This window comes from Sitophilus oryzae, unplaced genomic scaffold (genome assembly GCF_002938485.1).
Source record: "Sitophilus oryzae breed Bouriz unplaced genomic scaffold, Soryzae_2.0 scaffold_738_pilon_pilon, whole genome shotgun sequence".
Lineage (NCBI taxonomy): Eukaryota > Metazoa > Arthropoda > Insecta > Coleoptera > Curculionidae > Sitophilus > Sitophilus oryzae.
In genome coordinates this window covers 1,108,229-1,128,667 of record NW_022147349.1, presented here as the reverse complement: position 1 = coordinate 1,128,667, position 20,439 = coordinate 1,108,229, and the positions used below count along the sequence as shown (strand labels likewise).

The 20,439-nt window shown below is 32.2% G+C and overlaps 2 protein-coding genes across 6 annotated transcripts; one reads left to right on the top strand and one right to left on the bottom strand.

Annotated features, from left to right (window-relative positions):
- Positions 1–1,991: 1,991 nt before the first annotated feature.
- LOC115888427 (zinc transporter 2) lies at positions 1,992–9,207 on the top strand. Of its 3 annotated transcripts, XR_004051253.1 has the most exons (9): positions 1,992–2,204; positions 2,307–2,567; positions 3,874–3,996; positions 4,050–4,234; positions 7,950–8,081; positions 8,133–8,283; positions 8,362–8,602; positions 8,694–8,932; positions 8,983–9,207. XR_004051253.1 is itself a non-coding variant. In XM_030908169.1 (8 exons), the coding sequence occupies exons 2-8, from the start codon at positions 2,355–2,357 to the stop codon at positions 8,840–8,842; spliced, it is 1,194 nt and encodes a 397-aa protein (XP_030764029.1). In that variant the 5' UTR covers positions 1,992–2,204; positions 2,307–2,354; the 3' UTR covers positions 8,843–8,966. The 3 variants fall into 3 exon arrangements, 2 of the variants coding, with proteins under 2 accessions (XP_030764029.1, XP_030764030.1); XM_030908169.1 differs by lacking the exon at positions 8,983–9,207 and having other exon boundaries at positions 8,694–8,966; XM_030908170.1 differs by lacking the exons at positions 1,992–2,204; positions 2,307–2,567; positions 8,983–9,207 and adding an exon at positions 3,702–3,837 and having other exon boundaries at positions 3,885–3,996; positions 8,694–8,966.
- Positions 9,208–12,468: 3,261 nt separating this feature from the next.
- Positions 12,469–20,249, bottom strand: LOC115888423 (STE20-related kinase adapter protein alpha). 3 transcript variants are annotated; one of them, XM_030908164.1, is made up of 8 exons: positions 20,072–20,249; positions 19,812–19,994; positions 19,597–19,744; positions 19,460–19,544; positions 19,229–19,410; positions 13,322–13,504; positions 13,052–13,267; positions 12,469–12,998 (listed from the first exon to the last, which is right to left on the bottom strand). In XM_030908164.1, the coding sequence occupies exons 2-8, from the start codon at positions 19,980–19,982 to the stop codon at positions 12,925–12,927; spliced, it is 1,059 nt and encodes a 352-aa protein (XP_030764024.1). In that variant the 5' UTR covers positions 19,983–19,994; positions 20,072–20,249; the 3' UTR covers positions 12,469–12,924. The 3 variants fall into 3 exon arrangements, with proteins under 3 accessions (XP_030764024.1, XP_030764025.1, XP_030764023.1); XM_030908165.1 differs by having other exon boundaries at positions 19,812–19,946; XM_030908163.1 differs by having other exon boundaries at positions 19,812–20,249.
- Positions 20,250–20,439: the final 190 nt, after the last annotated feature.

Here is a 20,439-nt window from a genome sequence, read left to right as displayed (position 1 = left end):
GAGGTATAACCACGGCACATAAAATAATCGGCACGCCAACTCTGCTCAGATTCCTTTATTTAAAATTTCTATAAAATTTGACCTTGACGGAGCCATTATCGTTTCCTAGTCAGGGCCGGATTAAAACGTATCAAAAAATTTCTCAGAAAATACGACAGGGACGTATTAAAAAAATACTGTAATTGACTGAAACTGAATTTTATTTACACAATACTTTTGTCCAAACAAATGAATCCTCAACCGCGCATACTTCTCGACAAGTAAAAATGAAAAAATCAATTAAATATTTCACTGTAGAGAATAGACAACTAAAATTAAAAAACATGCAACTAACAAAAACATGCCGGGAGTTACAAAAAAGAATTAAAGAAATACCAATAAAATATTTATTGAACAATATAAAGAGGCTACATACAAATTATGCCCATCAATGGGCGTAGCAAATTTTATTAATATTCAAATTTCACAAATTAATAAATCCACAATTTTTTTGAGAAACTTCTATTTTTTTCATGGCAGGAAACAAAGTAGGCACCGCATTGTATTTTATACGGTTACAAAGTGAATTGGTAAACATTTTAAATTCAAAATGAACAGAACGCAACTTGTACCTTTTGTGGGCCTTATTTATATCTTCAAAATGTATTGTTAACTTATTTTAGATATACTCATTTTATTTACTTTTATAATTATATTTAAATTAATAGTATAATGATTTTTAAATTTAATTTTTAATGTCTAGATACAACATTAAATTTTACTAAATATTTAACATTAAATCTTACTAATATTAAAGTTTGTTAAGATTTTTAATTAGATCTTCCTATTTAGCTGAGTGTCCTAATATGTATACTACTGTTTTTTTTTTTCACAACTAAAATATGTTAAAATAATTAATCACATATATACATACCTAATAGGATCTCTAGGAAACAGAAAGAAACTTTTATTGAACAACAAAAATAAAACTACTAAAACAAATTATATTACATTATAATAATAATAGCTCCCGTATATAGCGTTTATACGCCTTGATATGCCCTATTGTGGCTTAATGTGGCTAGCATTACGCTTCAACCGCCTATTATTTCTCGAAATTTCGCGTTACCTCAGGATTGTGAATCCCAAGTACTCATTTAAGGCTGAGTCGACCTAGGTACCCAAACTATTTTTATTTTAATAACTAAAAGGCGTTTAAACGACCCTACTAAGTATATTAATTACCTTAAAAAATCTTCTACTCAATTCAAAAGAAAACAATTCCCGCCCAATTCCGAGTTCTCTTTTTAGCATACATTGCCTATTCATTCCCGCGAAAATAAATCGCTAAAAAGTTAAAAATATTTTTAACTTTTGAGCTTTTTAAAAAATATTTTTAACTTTTTAGCGATACTGCAAGATCATAGAAAGCGAATATTCGCAATTATCAGTATGGGACAAACTTGGGACAAACCACAAATTGACGCAAAGTGTAAAGTAAGAAATTTAAACGAGATTTCGCTTTTCCGCTCACGTAAGGAACCACCTTCACGGGTAAAGTCCGAAATGGAAATCAGTTAATGTAATGATTAGTTTGTCATTACCTAAAAATACAAAATATCTAGGTTGATATTCTGTGCTAAAACCATAGGTACCATAAAATTTAAATTTTCGTGTTTTTATTAGTTTTTTCCACAATAAGTATGAAATATAGAAATGGCGAGCTTATCCTAGGCAAAGAGTCTGAATAAAATGATTAAGGGAGGAGTATAAAGTATAATGATATCCGTGTTTTGCAAAGAGTAGATAAAACTCTATCTTATGGTCTTATGTATCTTATGGTTTTATCCAGTCTATGTCCTAGGCACCTAGGCACTAGAAGGGCACTAGGCACATAGCCCAGATATCTCTGACATAGCCACATAGATGTCACTAGCCCTTCATATCTCTGCATTGAACCACAAAGTTAAGATCTATGGCACATGGCACATACATGACATACATCAGCTGATTATGACATATGACATTAATACATTGCATGGTAAATAAATAAAAATTATGCAAAAATATTTTAAGAATTTAAGAATACAACAATAAAATAAGTTGTGTGGTGTATATGTAGTGTATTTTTGTGTCAGATATCAGTATCGTTAAACAAAATATTCAATGTACAAAAATTGTGGTTGGTTGGACAGTATTATGATATACAATAATCTATTTTTTTCGTGAGTATTTAAAATCTATTAACAAACTTATCTTCGTTGATAAAGGTTCTTCCGGTAGTTATTATAAATCATTAATGTTAGTTTATTTTTATTCCTGTTTAGAGTATTAATAGAATGACTTCTACGTAATAAATTTTAAAAAGTTGGGATATGGATTTTCATTGCCATCATCAGAGTGAAAGCGATAATGAACATTCTTTACTTGATGATGAAAACACTAACAAGTCGTGTCTTAAATGCAGGAGACATAATAATATCAATGAACAAATCCATAGTGATTTTTTAACCACTAAGTTAATATTGGGAGACAATGGCTGTGATGATCACAATTCTGAAGATTCACCATTATTAATAAATCATAATGTAAGTTTTATTTAGTTACATTATACAAGAAGATATATTTTAGACAGAAACATACTTTTCCAAATTTGTTTCTATTTTACCAATGAATTATACTATTTTTAAATTTATTTATATGTTCAAGATGTTTTATTATACTGTACGATCAAATAAAAACGGCGTCAGTGATGGCTATGAAATGAAGATCGCTGTCATTTTATATGTAAAATTATATGGGAAATGTCATTGATCCTCATTTCATAGCCGTCGCTGACCCCGTTTTTATTTGATCATACCAATGACTAAAGAATATAAGGACATGTAACGCCCCTATACGGGCTGCAGCAGAATTTGTGACCTTTTTTTTTGTTGTTTTGGTGGCAAACAATGAGTCATCATTTGGTCACCAGCAACACTTTTAGCGATTTTTAATAGTTTGTGTGTAGTAAACTTTGTATAAGTTTTATTTCAATGGTGATTAGTTGTTCAGCTTTCAAGTGTAAAAGCAGCAGCAATAAGAAAGAGCCAGGAGTTACGTTTCATAGGTAAATAAACAGTCCACTCCAACTTTTTAGCGTTTTCTTATTGAATTCGATAATTATTCTTCAATTTCAACTAACATCTATATGTACTTGATATGTGCTATACGTCGATACTAGTTTTGTACCTTTTGTTAACAATAGAGAACAACGGCATACGGTCGAGTCGGCCGCTGCTGGCACGTATACGTAGACGTAAAGAATCTTTTACGTGTATAAAAAATAAAAAATATAAGAAATGCGCATGCGTACGTAAACGTTTACGTGTTTGTAGGCCGACTTGTTCTCTTGTTCTCTATTTTAATACATTTTTTTCGTAATTAATTAGGATGATACACCATAGGCGTAGTCAAAACAATTATCAAAAAATATAAATATTGCTTCAAACAGCTAGGTTAAGAAAAATATGTGCCACGGCACTGTTTGGTGACATCGTCACAATTTGCTCTCGGGTGTTATTTGTCCTTGGATTCTTTAGTTATTGGATCATACTGTATATTCTATTATATGGAATTTGAATTATGAATAAATATTTATTTTTATAATTGTAGCACAAATATTTTTATAGTAAATATAGACCTACAAAGTATGTTACTTAGATTAAAAGGAACCCTACTTATCTTAAATTTATCACTTATTTATCTATTAATTATCTTATTGTAAATATTGATTGGTGAAATTGCTAAAAATCATTATTTGTCTTAAAATCTATAGAATGTAAAAAATGTGATAATGGTTGACTATGAAGTCTTATTGTAAGTATAACATATTTTTAATTAAGTATATTTTAGGATTGTTTTAGAGAAACTCTTGGAGATACACATATTCACTGCCATGATTCTTTGGTTTCAATTGAAGATACTAAGGCTTTCACGAAGTTGATATTTGCGGCATTGTTTTGTTTTCTTTTCATGGTAAATTCATTGATATTGTAATGGTGACACACAGTATAAATATTTTATTTTAGATAGCCGAATTGATTGGAGGATACTTGGCAGGCAGTCTGGCTGTGATGACAGATGCTGCCCATTTATTTTCTGATTTAATAGGTTTTCTTATATCAATTTTGGCGATATGGTTATCTAGAAAATCTGCTACAAAATACATGACATATGGATATTATAGAGCAGAAGTTCTTGGAGCTTTTTTAAGGCATGTTTAAACTATTTTTTCTAACACTTGATACTTCAAAGTTGAAGTATCGCAAGCAAAAAGCAAATCACAAGTTTTAAGTTAAAACTTTACCTACTTTTTATTTTTAATTTTGAAATAAAATTACACAGTCTATTCTATCTATGTTCATAAACATATATGTAGTTAAATTAATTGATAACATAATTCCCTCTAAATCTAATCTAATTAGGAAAAAAGCAAATAATATTCCAAGTATTATATAATATAATCTGATTTAATAATTTGATTAGATAATATCACCATATCTATAATAATTCCATGTACATATTGTTACAGATTCCGTGTGTCCACTAATTTAAACTCACGATAAAATGCTTAACGAATTTATTTTTCTCACTCTGTACACACAACTTATACTATTTACAACACAATTTATGCAACTACTATTACTCTAACGGTTCTGGCACCTTCGCCAATTAATTCACAATTTAAAACTCGGTATTATCAAACTTCAAACTGTCCAACTGCCAAGCGCGAGCCTTTATATACCCCTACTGACTGTTTCTCGAACCTTCTGTAATTTTCGATACTTTTCCGCCATCTGCCAGTAAATTATATTATCTGATTCACTTACTTGTTGACTTGATTAAGAGATGGCGCCTAAAAATGTATTTTACTTTTTGGTGAATTCGCCATATTTCTTGACACGTTGCGGCAATGTAGGCAACCAGCAATACAGTTTAGCGCCACATACACCTTGACAATATTATACATAAAAAACATGTGCCATATCTCGTGGGGAGATTCCTCACGTAGAAATATGATTTATTTTTTCATATAAACATAGGTCCGATTCTGCTTTGATTCGTAGCTACAGCTACAGAGTGTTAAAAACTTAATATTTTTGGATTTATTATAATTTTCTTCCAAATACTTTTAGCGTTTCGAATCAAATTTTAAGAGTAAAAGATATAAATGCGACATATTTTAAAGCTAAAAATGTGTCGATATATTCACCAGGGACGTGCATATGGGTTATCACTGGAATAATTCTCTAAAAAAAGCATATGATAGTGTACAATTGGGACAAAGTTGCGCTTTGGGATGTTCATCAAGATGCCATTAAAAAAGTTTTAAAAATTTCAAGGATTGCTGAGTTTTCTGGAAAAAACGGATATTTTTGAAAATCCATTTTATTTTTTCCTGTCGTTACTTTTTAGAAAATTAAAAAACTAATTGCACATTCTCATAGCCACTTTATTACGGCTATCTGATAGTATTTTTAGATTTTCATTAGCTGATAATTTGTGAGATACAGAGGCCAACTTAATTTTTTTAAATACAGACCTGCATTTTTTATTTCAAGTTTTGAAAGAACTCGGTCTCCTGAGTAAAATGATATGCCACACTTGATACTTTTCTTTTGTTTTGGGTACCTTGACAACAACAAAACTATTTAATTATTATTTAAAATAATTTTAAGTCCGACTCTGGTTTTTTAAATTATTTAATCTGAGTATATTCATCGCAATAATATTGATCTGCGCCAATTAAAATTGAATAAGGAAAATCGAGAAAAATTGAAAGATCAAATAAATAATATCCAGGTCAGCAATTTAAAGATATTATTTTTAACTTTTCTCAATTTTTCGATGAATTTGAAATCTCAGTGTACGATGTAATAATATGCATAATATTAATCGTTAGTTATTATAAATACAATATGATCGGAAAAAACCGGCGTCAGCGATGGCTGTGAAATGAAGATCGCTGTCATTTTATATGTAAAATTATATGGGGAATGTCATCGATGTTCATTTCCAAGCCAACTGGACGCCGTTTTTTTTTCGATCATCAAACTAGTTTCTAATGCTCTACATGTTCGAAAGGGTTACAACCCTCCCTAATGCACAAATTTATTTTTCGTTCAATCTTATTTAAAGCTCTTTGAACATATCTTCTTTTTATGCAGGACTCCTGGCATATTATACTGTTCTACCATTTCCAATCCATCTTCCGGCGAAATGATTTGATTGTTTATATTATTTATTTCATATCATTTTTTATTATTTTATTGCATTTGATTTTCCGTCTTTAATGTTTTACCCCACGTCATTGTTAAGTTTGAAAGATTATCAGTATTGTAACGATGAATAGATTTAATATTAGAAAAAAACAAAGCCGGACTTGAAATTAGTTTAAATAAATTGTGTTCAAATGTCCGAAACATAAAAAATATTAAGTGTGGCATATCATTGTACTCAGGAGACCGAGTTATTTCAAAACCTCAAATAAAAAATGCAGGTCCGTATTTAAAAAAATCAAGTTGAGCTCTGTATCTCACAAATTATCAGCTAATTTGAAAATCTAAAAATACTATCAGATAGTCCTAATAAAGTGGCTATGAGGATGTGCAATTAATTTTTTAATTTTCTAAAAAGTAACGACAGGAAAAAATAAAATTGATTTTCAAAAAATCCGTTTTTCTGAAAAATTTCAGTAATCAGTGAAATTTTTGAAACTTCTTTGATAGCATGTTTTTGGTGAACATCCCAAGGAGCAACTTTGTCCCAATTTAACCATCTTCGTATGTATTACGGTTTCCGAGATAGCAATGCTCGTACCTCGAATTTGTAGCACCCTGTGTAATTATATGGCAGGCATAGGCATTCTTCGCAGTCATTGACAGTCACTTGGCAACACATGTACATTTTTTACCCAAGTAAGAGACCCCTCGATACAGGGTATCCCAAAAAAAAGTAATGATAAAGTTGTAGTTTTTTTTTTAAACTGCAACCCCATTTTATGTATACAATTGGATTCAGCATAAAGTTTTGCGTATAGTACACTATTTGTCCTTGAAACACTATGCGGTGGTGCCATGCTGTTATTATTTAGTGAAACTTTAGTTAAAAACAGTATATCCGAAAAGTTAAAAACTGGAGTGAATTTAAGTTTATTAATTCTTTAACTATATATATTTTCTTAAACGCCAAGGATAACAGAATAAAACATAAACCTTGTGTATTATATTTCTTTTAGATGCAAAATTAAAAAATAGATTTTTTGGTATTTATTAACAGTTTCGCAGATATTTGGGGTATTATGTTACATGTTTATGGCTCTTTCAACTATAAAATATATGGGAAACAATCTTAAGGTGCCTTCTAGTGCTACGAGTCGCCCCTGAACATATTAAAACCAATAGCAGATATTGTAGATAAAATATATTGCAGTATTATCAAAGCATATTATCAAGATAATTAATTTCCCATCCTAGATATTTGTTGTTCATTTAATACATATGTAATATTTTATAGCACACTGTACATTGTCCCTATTACTACTACGCAGTTATATTGATCTTTTATCTTATTATTAAAACTTGTCACTCACTTGTGGCGAAAAACTGTGAAATCAGAATAATTAATTGCATGTATTATGAGGATCCGACTAACATTACTTCGGTTTACTCCGCGGATATGCATTATAATACATACAATTATACCGTATGATCGAATAAAAACGGCGTCAGCGATGGCTATGAAATGAAGATCGCTGTCTTTTGTATGTAAAATTAAATGGGGAATGTCACTGATGTTCATTTCCAAGCCAATAGGACGTTTTTTTTTCGATCATACGGTACAATGCACGGTGTTCAGTTGGTTGCAGTGCACAAGCTTAATATTTTCTGACGTAAATGTTTTTCTATTTTAACTTAATATTTTTGTAGTGTTTTAACCATATGGTTTCTGGCGGCAGTTTTTCTGGTATTGGCTTTAAGGAGGCTGTATAAAGAGGAATACAGTATTAATGCAAACACAATGATTATGGTAGCATCTTTGGGTTTAATAGTCAATATTATGTAAGACAGAAGTATATTTTTATTAACTCAGCTTAAGTTTTGATTTTATAGAATGGGAGCAATACTTCATGGTGTTTGCCATGCACATAGTCATGGTCCTACTCAAAGTTCTGATAATATTAATGTCAGAGCAGCTGCTGCACATGTTTTAGGTGATTTGTTGCAAAGTGTTGGCGTTTTGTTAGCCGCTACTATAATTAAGGTATGTATGAGTTTTTCTAGCAACCTTCTTTAATAAAAGAACTAGGGAGGAAAGAGTTTGTTTATATTATATTTATAGATTTTCCCTGAGGCACAAGCAGCGGACCCTATTTGTACTTTAATTTTTTCTGTGATCATAATATTTACTACAGCCAAAGTAGCAAGAGACACTATGTGGCTCTTAATGCAAGGAGGTCCAATTTCAAGAGATAAAGTTATTTTAGAATTAAGAAAAATTCCTGGAATTAAACATATCCACGATGTTAACATTTGGTCATTATCACCTGGACGTAACATTGTCACTGCACATTTAGCTGTTGGTAAGATGCAAATAAAAATGTGTTTTCCATTTTTTATAATTTAAAATTACGATAATTTGAAACTTGAAAAACTTATATGATTATTTTTTAGATGACTACTGTGATAAAGATTTTATTGTTCAAAGCGCCACATCTCTAATAAAAAGTCAAATACCTATTTATAGTTGTACAGTTCAAGTTGAAAATTATAATACAGAAGAAGTTCGTTCATGTAAACAATGTCAAATAAGGGAATGTTGATGTAGAATCACCTTTTTTCAACTCACTTGGAACATTTGAAATCTTCAACCAAAGATTTGTCACTTTTGAACCTTGCAAGTGCCAAATATTGTAAGATATTGTTTTCATGCTTTATTTATTTAAACACACTCATTTTACAGGGTATAGTAGATCTCAATGTTAAGCAATAGCATTACTTCTTAAAAACTAGTTTCCACAATATTCAAGGTATTTTAAACAAAAAATAATTCCAAGTATATTTTTCTGGGAAAAATATTTTTTCTTTTTATTTCTTATAAAAATATTCTTATTGACAACGCAATTTTTTAAAATTTATTTAAAATTTTAGGAAATAAACGGATATAACAATTATATACTGCGCTTTATTTTGTAGAACGCAGAAACATTTTTTAAAATATTGATATTGATGTTCATAAATTGAGATAAACTATATAGTACAGTACAACCTCTTTAATCGGTATAGGATTGGTGCATTTTAGTTGATTTTAATTTTGGCTAAGCCCGTGGTTATATTGGATGCGTGTCCGTGCGTTTTTTTGGTCGTACGTGCTCGGACGTGCACGCAGCAAAAACAAACAAATGGTATCTACGCAGGCGGTTACATTGCGGAGTTTGCGCGTCCGTGCACGTACGTCGATTTCCGTTGGTCGGATGAAAACAAACGGGTTTGTTTTTTAATACGTGCACGTCCGAGCGTTCAAATTTTTATATATCTGGGCCCAATACATTCCCGAAAAATTTGAATATTTTTGAATACCAGGTTTACTTTTATTTTAGATATATTAATGTTGCTGGAAACATTCTAAAATATTCAAAAAATTTGACCGATTGCTGTTTTAAATCACCAAATATTTAACATATTCATTTTCTTCCCCTTTTCTTGTATATAAATCATTTACCTAACATTTTCTTCTGTTTATAAATAGTTATTTTAACAATAAATCCTCAGACAGCATCAAAGTAGTGGCGTCCGTTTTGACAAACTCGACACACAGGACACCATGAATGCGCATCTAATGTAACCACTAAAATAAAATAGTCGTGCGAGTAAATTCCGTCAGAGCTCGCACGTTTAAAAAAACGCACGGACCCGCGTCCAATGTAACCGCGGGCTAAGGGGGATCAATTTCCCCCTTGGATTCAGTCATGTAATACGATATTACTAATTTATTATGTCAGAAACGATTATGTCAAAACGACTCGTATGTACTTTAAGTAGTTTTGTGTGTAGCCCCCCTCTTTCCCGAATCCTGGATCCGCAACTGCACGCGTTCAGGAATGGTCAGCGGCTGAGTTGCAGAGGTAGCGACTTCCCTGAACGGCCTATTTTCACACACAACAATTTTGCTCAGCCGCTAAGCAAAATTTTCAAGGTCGGCCAGCGCATGGTCAGCGGCTGTGTTCCCTGAACGCACAAAATGTTAAACGGAAACATGTTACAACAGAATATATACTTACACCTTATTATTACATATTCCGTGATGTAACGTTGCAACTTAAAAAGCGAAGGCATTTCAAAAACTATTTGTAAAATAGAGATTTCCGCGAATCCAAAGGGTGACTTCAAAGTTTAAAAAACTGTTATACAGGGTGGGGCGAACTGTATTCCGGAAACTTCGGCAGCATATTCTGCAGATAAAAATAAGTAAAAAAGTAAAAATCGGTACGAGTAATGGTTCTCAAGATATTTGGAATCTAAATTATCAATATCTGTCATCATTTACATAAACTAAACATGTTGACTAAATAGTTATTAGACTGAAATCATAAATTTGAGATGTTTTTGTGCCAAAAGTTCAACAAAAACTGTTCTATTATCATTTTTTCTTCAAAAAAGAACGGGGAATTCATGTCTCTTCAAGGTTGTTTCCCCTTTGAGGTTGCCTACCCCTCAAACAAAGATTTTCTTAGATATTTTCATTTACATGACTTGATCTGAGTAGATCTTTATTATTTGATAAAATCTAGGTGGCTGTGATATGTCTGACGTTACTTCAACATAGTTGTCTAATTAGTCCAACTTTAACAACTAGTTATCATTTTGTGTCAGTTAAAATAAAAAAAATTCTCAGAAATTTGTCGAAAATGCAAACTTATCCTACATCCGAGAGAATTATATTCTATGATTAAGTTAGTTGGTGAATGCAGTTTGCATTCACCAATTAACAGAATACTTAAATGCTCCTGATTTTATCTAGTCTGGTTTTTTTACGGGGATATGTTAAAGACAATGCTTACAAAACTCGACCAACAACATTATTGTAGCTGCTTTTCGAGGTAGAACTACACATATGCCTTTTAAACTGAAAAGATCCTATTGAAAAGACAATCATTTTATGCAGTTAACAGGAAAGGAAGCATTTTGAGCATTTGATTTCATCTAGCTAATTTTTGTCGCATAATTATAGGTTTATATCTAGTTCTAGTTTTAATTCTGTAATAATTAAAATATGTTTTAAATGTGTATCTTTTTATTACCCTTGGGTATTTTACTCTACAATCTTTTGTTAAATTAACAAAAGATATATCACACAGCCACCTAGATTTTTTCAAATAATAAAGATTTACTGACGCAAAATCATAAAAATTAAAATACCTCGGAAAATCTTTGTCTGAGGGGTAGGCAAGCTTAATAATATTTTGAAGATATATAAATTCCCCATTGAACACTGGAAAAATATACTAGGTGTTCCATTTAAAATAAAGGAGTAACTTGCTTTTAAAAGTGACTAATGTTCCATATTCATTTTGTCTCACCCTGTATAACTTTTCGGGTCAAATTTCAATTTGGTTTAACATACAATGGTTACTATAATTATTAAATATCAGGCTATACAAGGTCAACGAAAACTTATGTAGCTGTTATCGAAATTTAAAATTTACTCTTCATTTTCACAAAATGTGAAATACATAATATGTCAAAATCCTTAGATTTTAAGTATATGCTTCTTTTCGGAAACCGACGTTATGCCACGATCCACGGTGGTTTTTGCAGTTCACAGTTCACAACACACCTTTTTAAGTTTTTAATGCCACTTTTTCACAATTATCACGGGTTTGAATAAATAAAATTTAAATTAAACTCACAAGATAGCAATAATTACTTTGAAAATGGACGCTTTAAACAGTTTTCAGTATTTTTTCAATGAGGGCAGTTTAAATTTTGAAAGATTTTATAATTTTTAATAATTCTGACTTTGACAAGAGAAAATTATATGTGTTCTTATAGCGCCAGATCTCGTACAACGGTCGCGACCCAAACCAATTATATATTTTGACGCGCATTCCAATCTAAATGTATTCCTTGTGTATGTGTTTTGTGTTTATTTCCTTTATCTATGATATTTTGTTTATATGAATTTGAAGGTACGAAATTAATTTTTCACTGCTTTCGAAAAAGTAAAATAAGTAAGATGTAAAGTAAGATGATAAAAATAATAATACCTAAAATTTGGAATAATGGAGCTTTGATAACTTTCTGCTCGTGTAATTCCTTGTTTTCATTTGGCCTGAAAAGTTGCTAAAGAAATGTCACAATCAAAGTTAAAGAAACAAAATAAGCACGTTTTTAATCGTAACCTATGAAAATTTTACTTCCCACATTAAATATGAAACGTTATTAAAAATTGTTTAAAATAATTATTTATTGTTATTACAATATAACTATAAATTCAGTTATATGGTAAGTTACCATGGTAAGTTAAAGTGCTACTGTTTGTTGAGTGTTACCATGGAGGATTCCAACTGATTCCAATAATAGAATGATCATTTGAGCAATCCTCGGTCATATTCTTTTGTTTTTTTTTTCTTGTTCAATTCTTTGTTTACATATTATAAAACTCCAGTTACTCGAAGGCCTGTATAATATCATGATCGTTACAGAAATACCGCTCGGTGCTTTTTGTTTGCTATTCGTTAACAGTGTTACCATTGTAACGCTCGGGATTGCTCATCAAATCATTCGATTATTGATATCTGATTATTCCCACCACTAATTACAATAATTTCATTAAAAATTACATAATATAATTTACATTCAGCACCTTTTTAGATAATAAACTACAAATAATACTATCACTGTTTTAAAAATCCCATTCACAGGAGTAAATTTCTAAACTAGAGAAATTATTTAAACTCTTCAGCTCTTCCAAATCATCTGAAATATACTATATAAAGTAAAAAAATAATAATTTAATAACATATCAGTACCTGTATTATATGCTACTTTATCGCTGAGAGGTAATGCAGGCTTAAGCAAATCTGGTAACGGCATTGATTTTTTAATTGTTTTAAAAATTGAATCTGCAAGTAACTGTTCTGCTGTTGGTCTATAATAAGATTCTTGATTTAAACATATTTCAGCTATTTTGTGTAAATCATCACTGAAACGTCTATTTACTATCTTTGGACTTATATCACAATCTCCTAAAAGTAGGCTATGTTGTTTCAAGCTTGTATCAACTGTGAATCAATATTCACCTCCACTGAAATCATCGCCTTCCTCTCTAGGTATGGTAGTACAGTCTAATAATTGAGGTATGCAGCCTCTAACTTTCTCTGTCAACATTAGGGTTTTGGACATACCAGCAAAAGGTTCAGACCCATTTGCCAGTTCACAAATAACCATACCTACACTATAGATATCAGATTTCTCATTATATCCTGTAGAAACAATAAAAATATTTATTTTTAGTATTAAATCAATCAAACCAGGATTGAAAAAATAGTATATTGTTTTATTAGGAGTAAAAATGAATTTTACGGCGAGGCTGTACGTTTGATATACAGGCGAGGCGCAAAAAGTCATTTTTACTCTCCTATTTTTTTTCAAACGCCACTAATAATTTTTTAAACAATTTCAACCGTTCCAAATATAAAATTTTTTAAAAGTAATGCCTTGTATGTAATTATATATCGACAAACTATGGTTACGCTCGTTGAATTGGACACTTTGTCAGTTTGATAATATAGTTTCGTACTTTTGTGCTTAGGCGTAAAAGTGCTTCACTTTTGAAAGGAAAACACGCGGCGGTTTTGTAGGCGGCGCAACTTTGATCTTCACCGCTTTGATGGACACCCTAACGCCTAACGATATCCTTATAATTCTATTTCAGATGCTCAGAAACATATCTAATTATTTTATCTAGTTAACTTTTCGAAAAAAAAAATCTTAAAAATAAGCGGTTTGCGATCGTGATTTTGCTTTACCTGATAGGGAGAGGCGTACCGGAAACGCCGCAACAGCACACCGTCCAAAGATATTTAAACTCAAACACCGTCGCATTTCTCTCACTCCGACTTAATAAGATCCCTATGCGATTTACTTCCACACATGTAAATACCAACCCAAAAGTAACAGTTGCCAGCGCGGTCTAAAATGACACCAATAACAAGCAAATCGATAAACGGAGGCATGAAAATGCAATAAATTTAAAAACTGCGTAATTTTCTAACCAATCGAAGTTTTAAATTCAACCAATAAAATTAATATCGTATCGTCGGACAACCGATGCATGAAAATCAAGCTTAATACCTTGTAAATATTTATATATCGAGAAACTATGCTTACGCTCGTTGAATTTAACACTTTATGTCAGTTTAGTAATATATTTTCGTATTTTTATGCTTAAGGTACATTCAGGCTGAGAGCGTCGTCGCTTCGCGTTAGCGTCGCGTCCGGTCGTTCAGGCTGGGAGCGTCAGCGCAGCGTCATATGAGCTTGTACTTTAGGTTTTCAGTTTCTAAAATGGCTTCAAGGAGAGCAGTTTGTCTAATGTTACTATTAGAAATACAATATTTTACATTCAAAAGAATGGACAAAAAAGTAGGAATTCACCCTATAAACAGAAAACAATATCTGCATGCATGGGCGCCGGAAGAATGAAATTTGGGGGGGCGGCAAGGTAAAAATGAATAAAAAAGTGAAACACTTTTTTTTATTATTTTAAAGGTAACACTACTACATTTTCTATAACGAGTATTTTTGCAATGTTTTTGTTTTGCAAATTTGGAGCCATATACTAGGCAACTACGTATTCATGCATGTTTCATAATAATCAAATACGTTTTATTTAAACGTATTTGATAATAATGATTATTATTATTTTTTTTTTTGATAATATTGATTTGATAATAATCATTATTATGAATTTCATCATTTCGAATTTCGAAAACTCTCGAGTAACGACAAGCTCTTGTTACGACTTTCAAATACTAACATCATTTTTTTCTCTACTTTTTTTCCTTCTAAAAAAACAGAAAACTTTTGCCACCAGGCGCCCCTTCTCATTTAATTTGTATTTTTATAGACAATTTCGCGACGATCAGGCGTATCGACTTATTTGAAGTTTTAATATCGAAGGGCCCTTTACACCCTAGAACACTTAACAGCCAACAAATACTCTTGGATTATGTTTTACATATTGTTGGAAGTGAGAATCTCTCAGTGGAAGACAAAAACTTGTGTCATCAAATGTGGGTCGTCCCAAGGTACCATTTGCTGAAGGAAGTCGACAGACGGTTCAGGCAGATTTGTCACCAAAATCGGAAGAGGAGCTTTGCTTTGCCACCGCGTGTGGCAGGTAAGCGTGATGCTGCAGAACTCCTTCAAAAAATAAGATTTTCACCTAAAAGAGCAACGCGTTTAAAGAAGCTGGAAGAAGGTCGCAACGGAAATTTAGATAAGATATCGTTTTCTGCAGAAGAGGTACTTGCCGTTTTTGTAGCTTTTAAATTTACTCGTTACATAGGTACATAGGCTTAAGATCCCTACTTATTGAAAAAGGTTTCAAAAAGTTGTTTCCTACATACGGTAAAATACTAGAGGAAAAAAAGCAGTGTTATCCTAAAAATATTCTGGTAACGAACACATATCTGTTGAAGTTCCGTTGCAATCATTATTAGATCACACGACATCTCACACCCCAAAAGTTATAATCACCAAGTCTCTGACGGAAGTTGTAGTCACAGTAGTTATAAGCAGAAATTTGAGGGAGATGATTCAACTAATTAACGACATCAATAGTACCTTTGTAATTAAATTCTACAAACGAAATGCGTTTTTTTAATTTGCCGCCATGACAGTGATCACGTAACTGAAGTCATAATAACTTTTAAAGTAACTAAATATGCAGGAGCGATCTCCCATACAAAATTTTCGCATAGCTTATAAATGAAAAAAAATACCATATGTAGCCAACATTATGGTAGACACTGTATAGGTAGACAAAGAGGGCGAAATTGTCATTTTCAGTTATTTACAGCGTAAAAACAGTTGAAAATAGGTATAAAACATAAAATATGTCTAGAATTTGACATAAAATCCACAAATAATAGGTGTTTCCATTAAAACAAAGAAGTTATCTGGCATAACTCAATTTTGGGACACCCTGTATACATTAAAATATCATCTAAAAAATGGCTTGGAAAAAATGGAATCTATAATCGAAGCGTCCGAGCGTTTTTTTGAAAAAAAATAACATTGATTTTTTTTAGTGAGAATTTAAAAAAATTCAATCTGAAATCAATGTGAAAATAAATAAACAATAAAGGCGCTCGTATCTATGGTTATTATTAAAAAAAAACTTTTGCAACATCATTTGTAAGAGTTTATTAGCTTATACCTTGATTTATAAAACTGAAAAAAACACTTACATAACAAATATTTTTGGAATCGTAGATTTGCATTTTCAATCACTGTGCAATGCTCGACGCTCTCAGCCTGAATGTAACTTTAGGCGTACAGTACGTCTGTTCGTTCTGTAGCTACGGAGTATCCGTGAGAGGGGAAACGATATTCTCTGGATGTTTTTCGTAAAAAAACAGACGACGCGTCCCATCAATAAAAATTCAACAAATTTGCCAGTAGCCAATAAAATGAGTGGGCGGAGCGATTTGCGGTGACGCACTCGTCAAATCGACGAAAAAATATATTGCTGTTTATTTAAATGTTTTTTGTCCGCATTCCTTTCATAGACACAGATCCAGCAGATGTACTGTAAAAGTACTTTACTTTTAGAACGAAAACACGCGGCTGCTTTTCGGCGGTTTATAGGCTTGATAGGCGGTTTATAGGCGCGACTTTGATCTTCACCGCTTGTATACGTTCGGCGGCCGCCGTCGACGACATACCGTGTGTTTTGTAACATTGAAGTCCCATTGTTGATTCTCACTATACCTTCCGTTTCCATTCCATATCCGTTCCGTATTTTTTATTGTATTGACGCTATACGTAAGCTTCCGGTCCGTATCAGTTCCATACTTTTTATTGTACAATTTATATCATTACGAAAGTTTTATTTTAAAAATTTGTATTTTTTGAAAAAGGTAATAGATTTAATTAAAAGGTGGAAGAATAAATAAATATCAGTAAAATTTTAACAGAGCTGGTACAAATGTAAGCACATGACAACGCTGTTTCCGATACGTTTCAGTCCGTCCGCCAAAAAAATGTATGGAAGGAAAGGACATGGAACGAAAGGGAAACGGAACGGATAGTGTGCGTAGTCCTATTCATTTACATAATATAATATTTTATGTAAACGGAAGGGAGCTGATATGGAAGGTTATAGCAGAGTACGTAGATCGCCGAGTAGCGACAGAAACCGTCGGCTCTTTTGATGTGGTGGGACCAAATTTTCTTTCTCTCTCTTTTGACGTGTTTGGCAGATAGACTACGTATTTAACTGCTCAACTTATGAAGTGGTCCTATAAACATGGTATACACTGCTCACAATTTGAAGTGGAATTAATTATAAAGTTTTATACATATCTTTTTTGTTTTGTTTTATCCTTATTTCTAAATTTGAATGTATAAAATATCTTACTGCTAATAAATTAATTAAAAAAACGATTCGTTGCCTGAGGTATACTTGAAATAAAGTATATAGAGATATTTGATAAATGGCAACAGTGGCAACTTCGCTTCTTCGTATGACAGATAACCTACTTATTTCGCGCAGCCGCAAAGAAAATTGAAAACGGGACTGTCGCTACTCGTCGGTTTAGGTACTCTGGTTATAGTGAGAATCAACCATTACTGGCCTCCATTCACGCAGTTGTGCAGCTTTGAACTGTTCAAGAACGCGATACTCTCACTACATTCAATTGAGTCATAAAGTTCAGAACTGTTCCGCGCCATATGGAGGCACCAGGCTATCGCGCACAGCTCCTTTCAGAACCGTTCTGAGTTGCGCAGGGCGTAAAGCCCCGTTCTCAGAACAGCGACTGTCGCCAGCGACACGTCAAAAGAACCAATGAGGTACTACAATGGTGAACTTGAAATTCGCGAATGGAGGACAGCAATTAAGATGCCTACGCCGCGCCGCGCCGGCGGCACAGACAATGCGTCTCGCCATGTTAAAAGATAAAATAACTTTTTTATCTGTTTATATTGTCAATCACGTCGCAAAAATGAATACTTTTGAATCGTTTGAAAAAAAAACATGTTTTTTTTAATTTTTAAACAAGACCTGTTTTTTGGTTTAAAACAGTTTTTATTGTATTAAACTCGATTTTAACTTCAAAGTTGGGATTATGTTTAAAACTTGTTTTAAACTACATAGTGTAAATGACATTGAAAATTAAGAAGTAGATTGGGTAATAATGAAGTGATGAATCTAATAGTGAATAGATTAGTAAATTAGGTTTTTCCCCCGAGCGAAACTAGAACTAGACCTCATGCAAGAAAAAAACTGCACTAGTTCATTGTCAATGGTGCGCAACAACTAGGGCAACACGCGCATTAATCTACCGTGCAGCACTAGCTGCACTCAGTGCTAAAAGTGCCGAACTCATTCTTCAATGGTATTTATTTAAAAAACTACCCTAAATTTACCAATGGTTTTTAAAAACCGCACTAGTGGCGCACCAGTGCTGCACTGATTAACAAATGGTATTCGCCATCAGTTTGATTTTTAGAGAACTGAAGGATACTCCTTGTTGTAGCACTTAACGTGTCGATGCGAGTGTGTGTCGATCTGCAGAGCAGAAGGTACTGGGTTCGATCCCCAGCCAGTACAGTCGCTTTATTTATTTAAATAAAAATATTTATTTATCTAAATAGAGCGACCAACGAGCTGCCACCTGAAGGAAGGTAATGACAAACCACCTTTAGTATATTTGCCTTGTACAGCCTCTCAAATAGTAAAAAAAAACTGTAGGTCCCGTGTACTTGTGAAACACTGATGACACACATCACAAGTACATACGAGAGGTAGCCAAAGCTCTACAGAGAGTATGGCACTGTAAGATCAGAGTTAGGTACTATTTTTTAATATAATCAGATGAACAATTTTTTTTCTAGACAATATTAGATTGAGATGATTACTTTGGGTTTTTTTGTATTAGAATTATTTTTCAATAGTTTTTTTAAAGAAAGAGTCTTACCAACTAAATTCTGTTCTAACAATTCTGGACTTAACCAATTTAAATTTGGTTTAGTACTGGAAGGAAAGGAATGAATTGTTTTTTGCCACTTTCCATTTACAATTATAGGACAAGAATACCTAAACCCTGATAAACATGCCTTTCCTAATGGTGAGATCAAAATATGACTAGCTCGAATTGCCCTACAATAAGCTATTTGAAATTAATTTTATCCAAAATAATTTTAAATACCTATGAATAAATCCTTTCTTGTGAACGTAATTTAATGCTTCTAACAAATCTCTTAATATTATAATAATAGCTTGTTCTGGTAATCCTAAAATGATTATAGATTTTGTCAATTGGAGATATGTAAATATCATTTATACCATCATTAAAATGCTGACTGAGCAAATCTTTGCAGGATCCATAGGCCATTAAAGGGCTTATTACCCATACTTCAGGTCCTTGGACAAATGAAATAAAATACTGCAAAATATTTGGATGGTGTAACTGTCTTGTTAAAATGATTTCAACCTTAAAAAAGATTCAACTTTTAAATATTTTACTGTATTATTTTTGTTTAAAATGGAAGTGCCCTTACATCGACTAAATATGAATCTTCTCTTATTGCATCCATATTAAATTTTTTTAGAGCTATCATAGATCCAGATGGAACATGTTGAGCTAAATATACAGCTGCTTTCCCTTCAAAACACTGGGACAATGGAGATACAACCTTGTAATCGTTTATATTAATGTTATAATTTATCATTATTACAATAGTCTATAATGTATCAAGAAAACAAACGATATACTCTTTCCTTACATCCATTAAAAAATTAACTCAATTAGCTCTGTTACCTATGATAAACGCTGCTCTATTTCTCAATTAATTTTGTGATTCTATAGTAATTAAAAGCTCAGTGCGTAGTTCACTGTATAAAAATCACAATAAAAATCTTTTGTAATGAAAATTTAAAAAAACCTTTATATTATAAATAAACGTGAAAACACAGTAGTGACATTAGTTGACAGCAGTGTGACAGCATGTTGATTGTTGACAGTAGAAACACCTTAGACAAGGAAAGAGAGGGGACAGGTAACCCGGCAGCTGAAAGTGAGGCACGTTGTCACCACACGAAATTCTCCAATGGCGTAGCATCAGAAATTAGCTTGTACAAAGCTGGCACCCATAATGGCGGCGTGCGCGAGGATATGCGCGTAGCGTT

Excerpts from the sequence above, each read along its gene's own strand:
- LOC115888423 (XM_030908163.1), bottom strand. The coding sequence starts at position 19,982 with ATGATAAATTATAACATTAATATAAACGATTACAAGGTTGTATCTCCA. Across the intron at positions 13,505-19,228 it reads GTTAGAACAGAATTTAGTTG|GATATAATGAGAAATCTGAT; the intron begins GTAAGACTCTTT and ends TTGTTTCTACAG. Across the intron at positions 13,268-13,321 it reads AGGCGATGATTTCAGTGGAG|GAGATTGTGATATAAGTCCA; the intron begins GTGAATATTGAT and ends GCCTACTTTTAG.
- LOC115888427 (XM_030908169.1), top strand. The coding sequence starts at position 2,355 with ATGGATTTTCATTGCCATCATCAGAGTGAAAGCGATAATGAACATTCT. Across the intron at positions 2,568-3,873 it reads CATTATTAATAAATCATAAT|GATTGTTTTAGAGAAACTCT; the intron begins GTAAGTTTTATT and ends AGTATATTTTAG. Across the intron at positions 8,284-8,361 it reads TAGCCGCTACTATAATTAAG|ATTTTCCCTGAGGCACAAGC; the intron begins GTATGTATGAGT and ends TTATATTTATAG.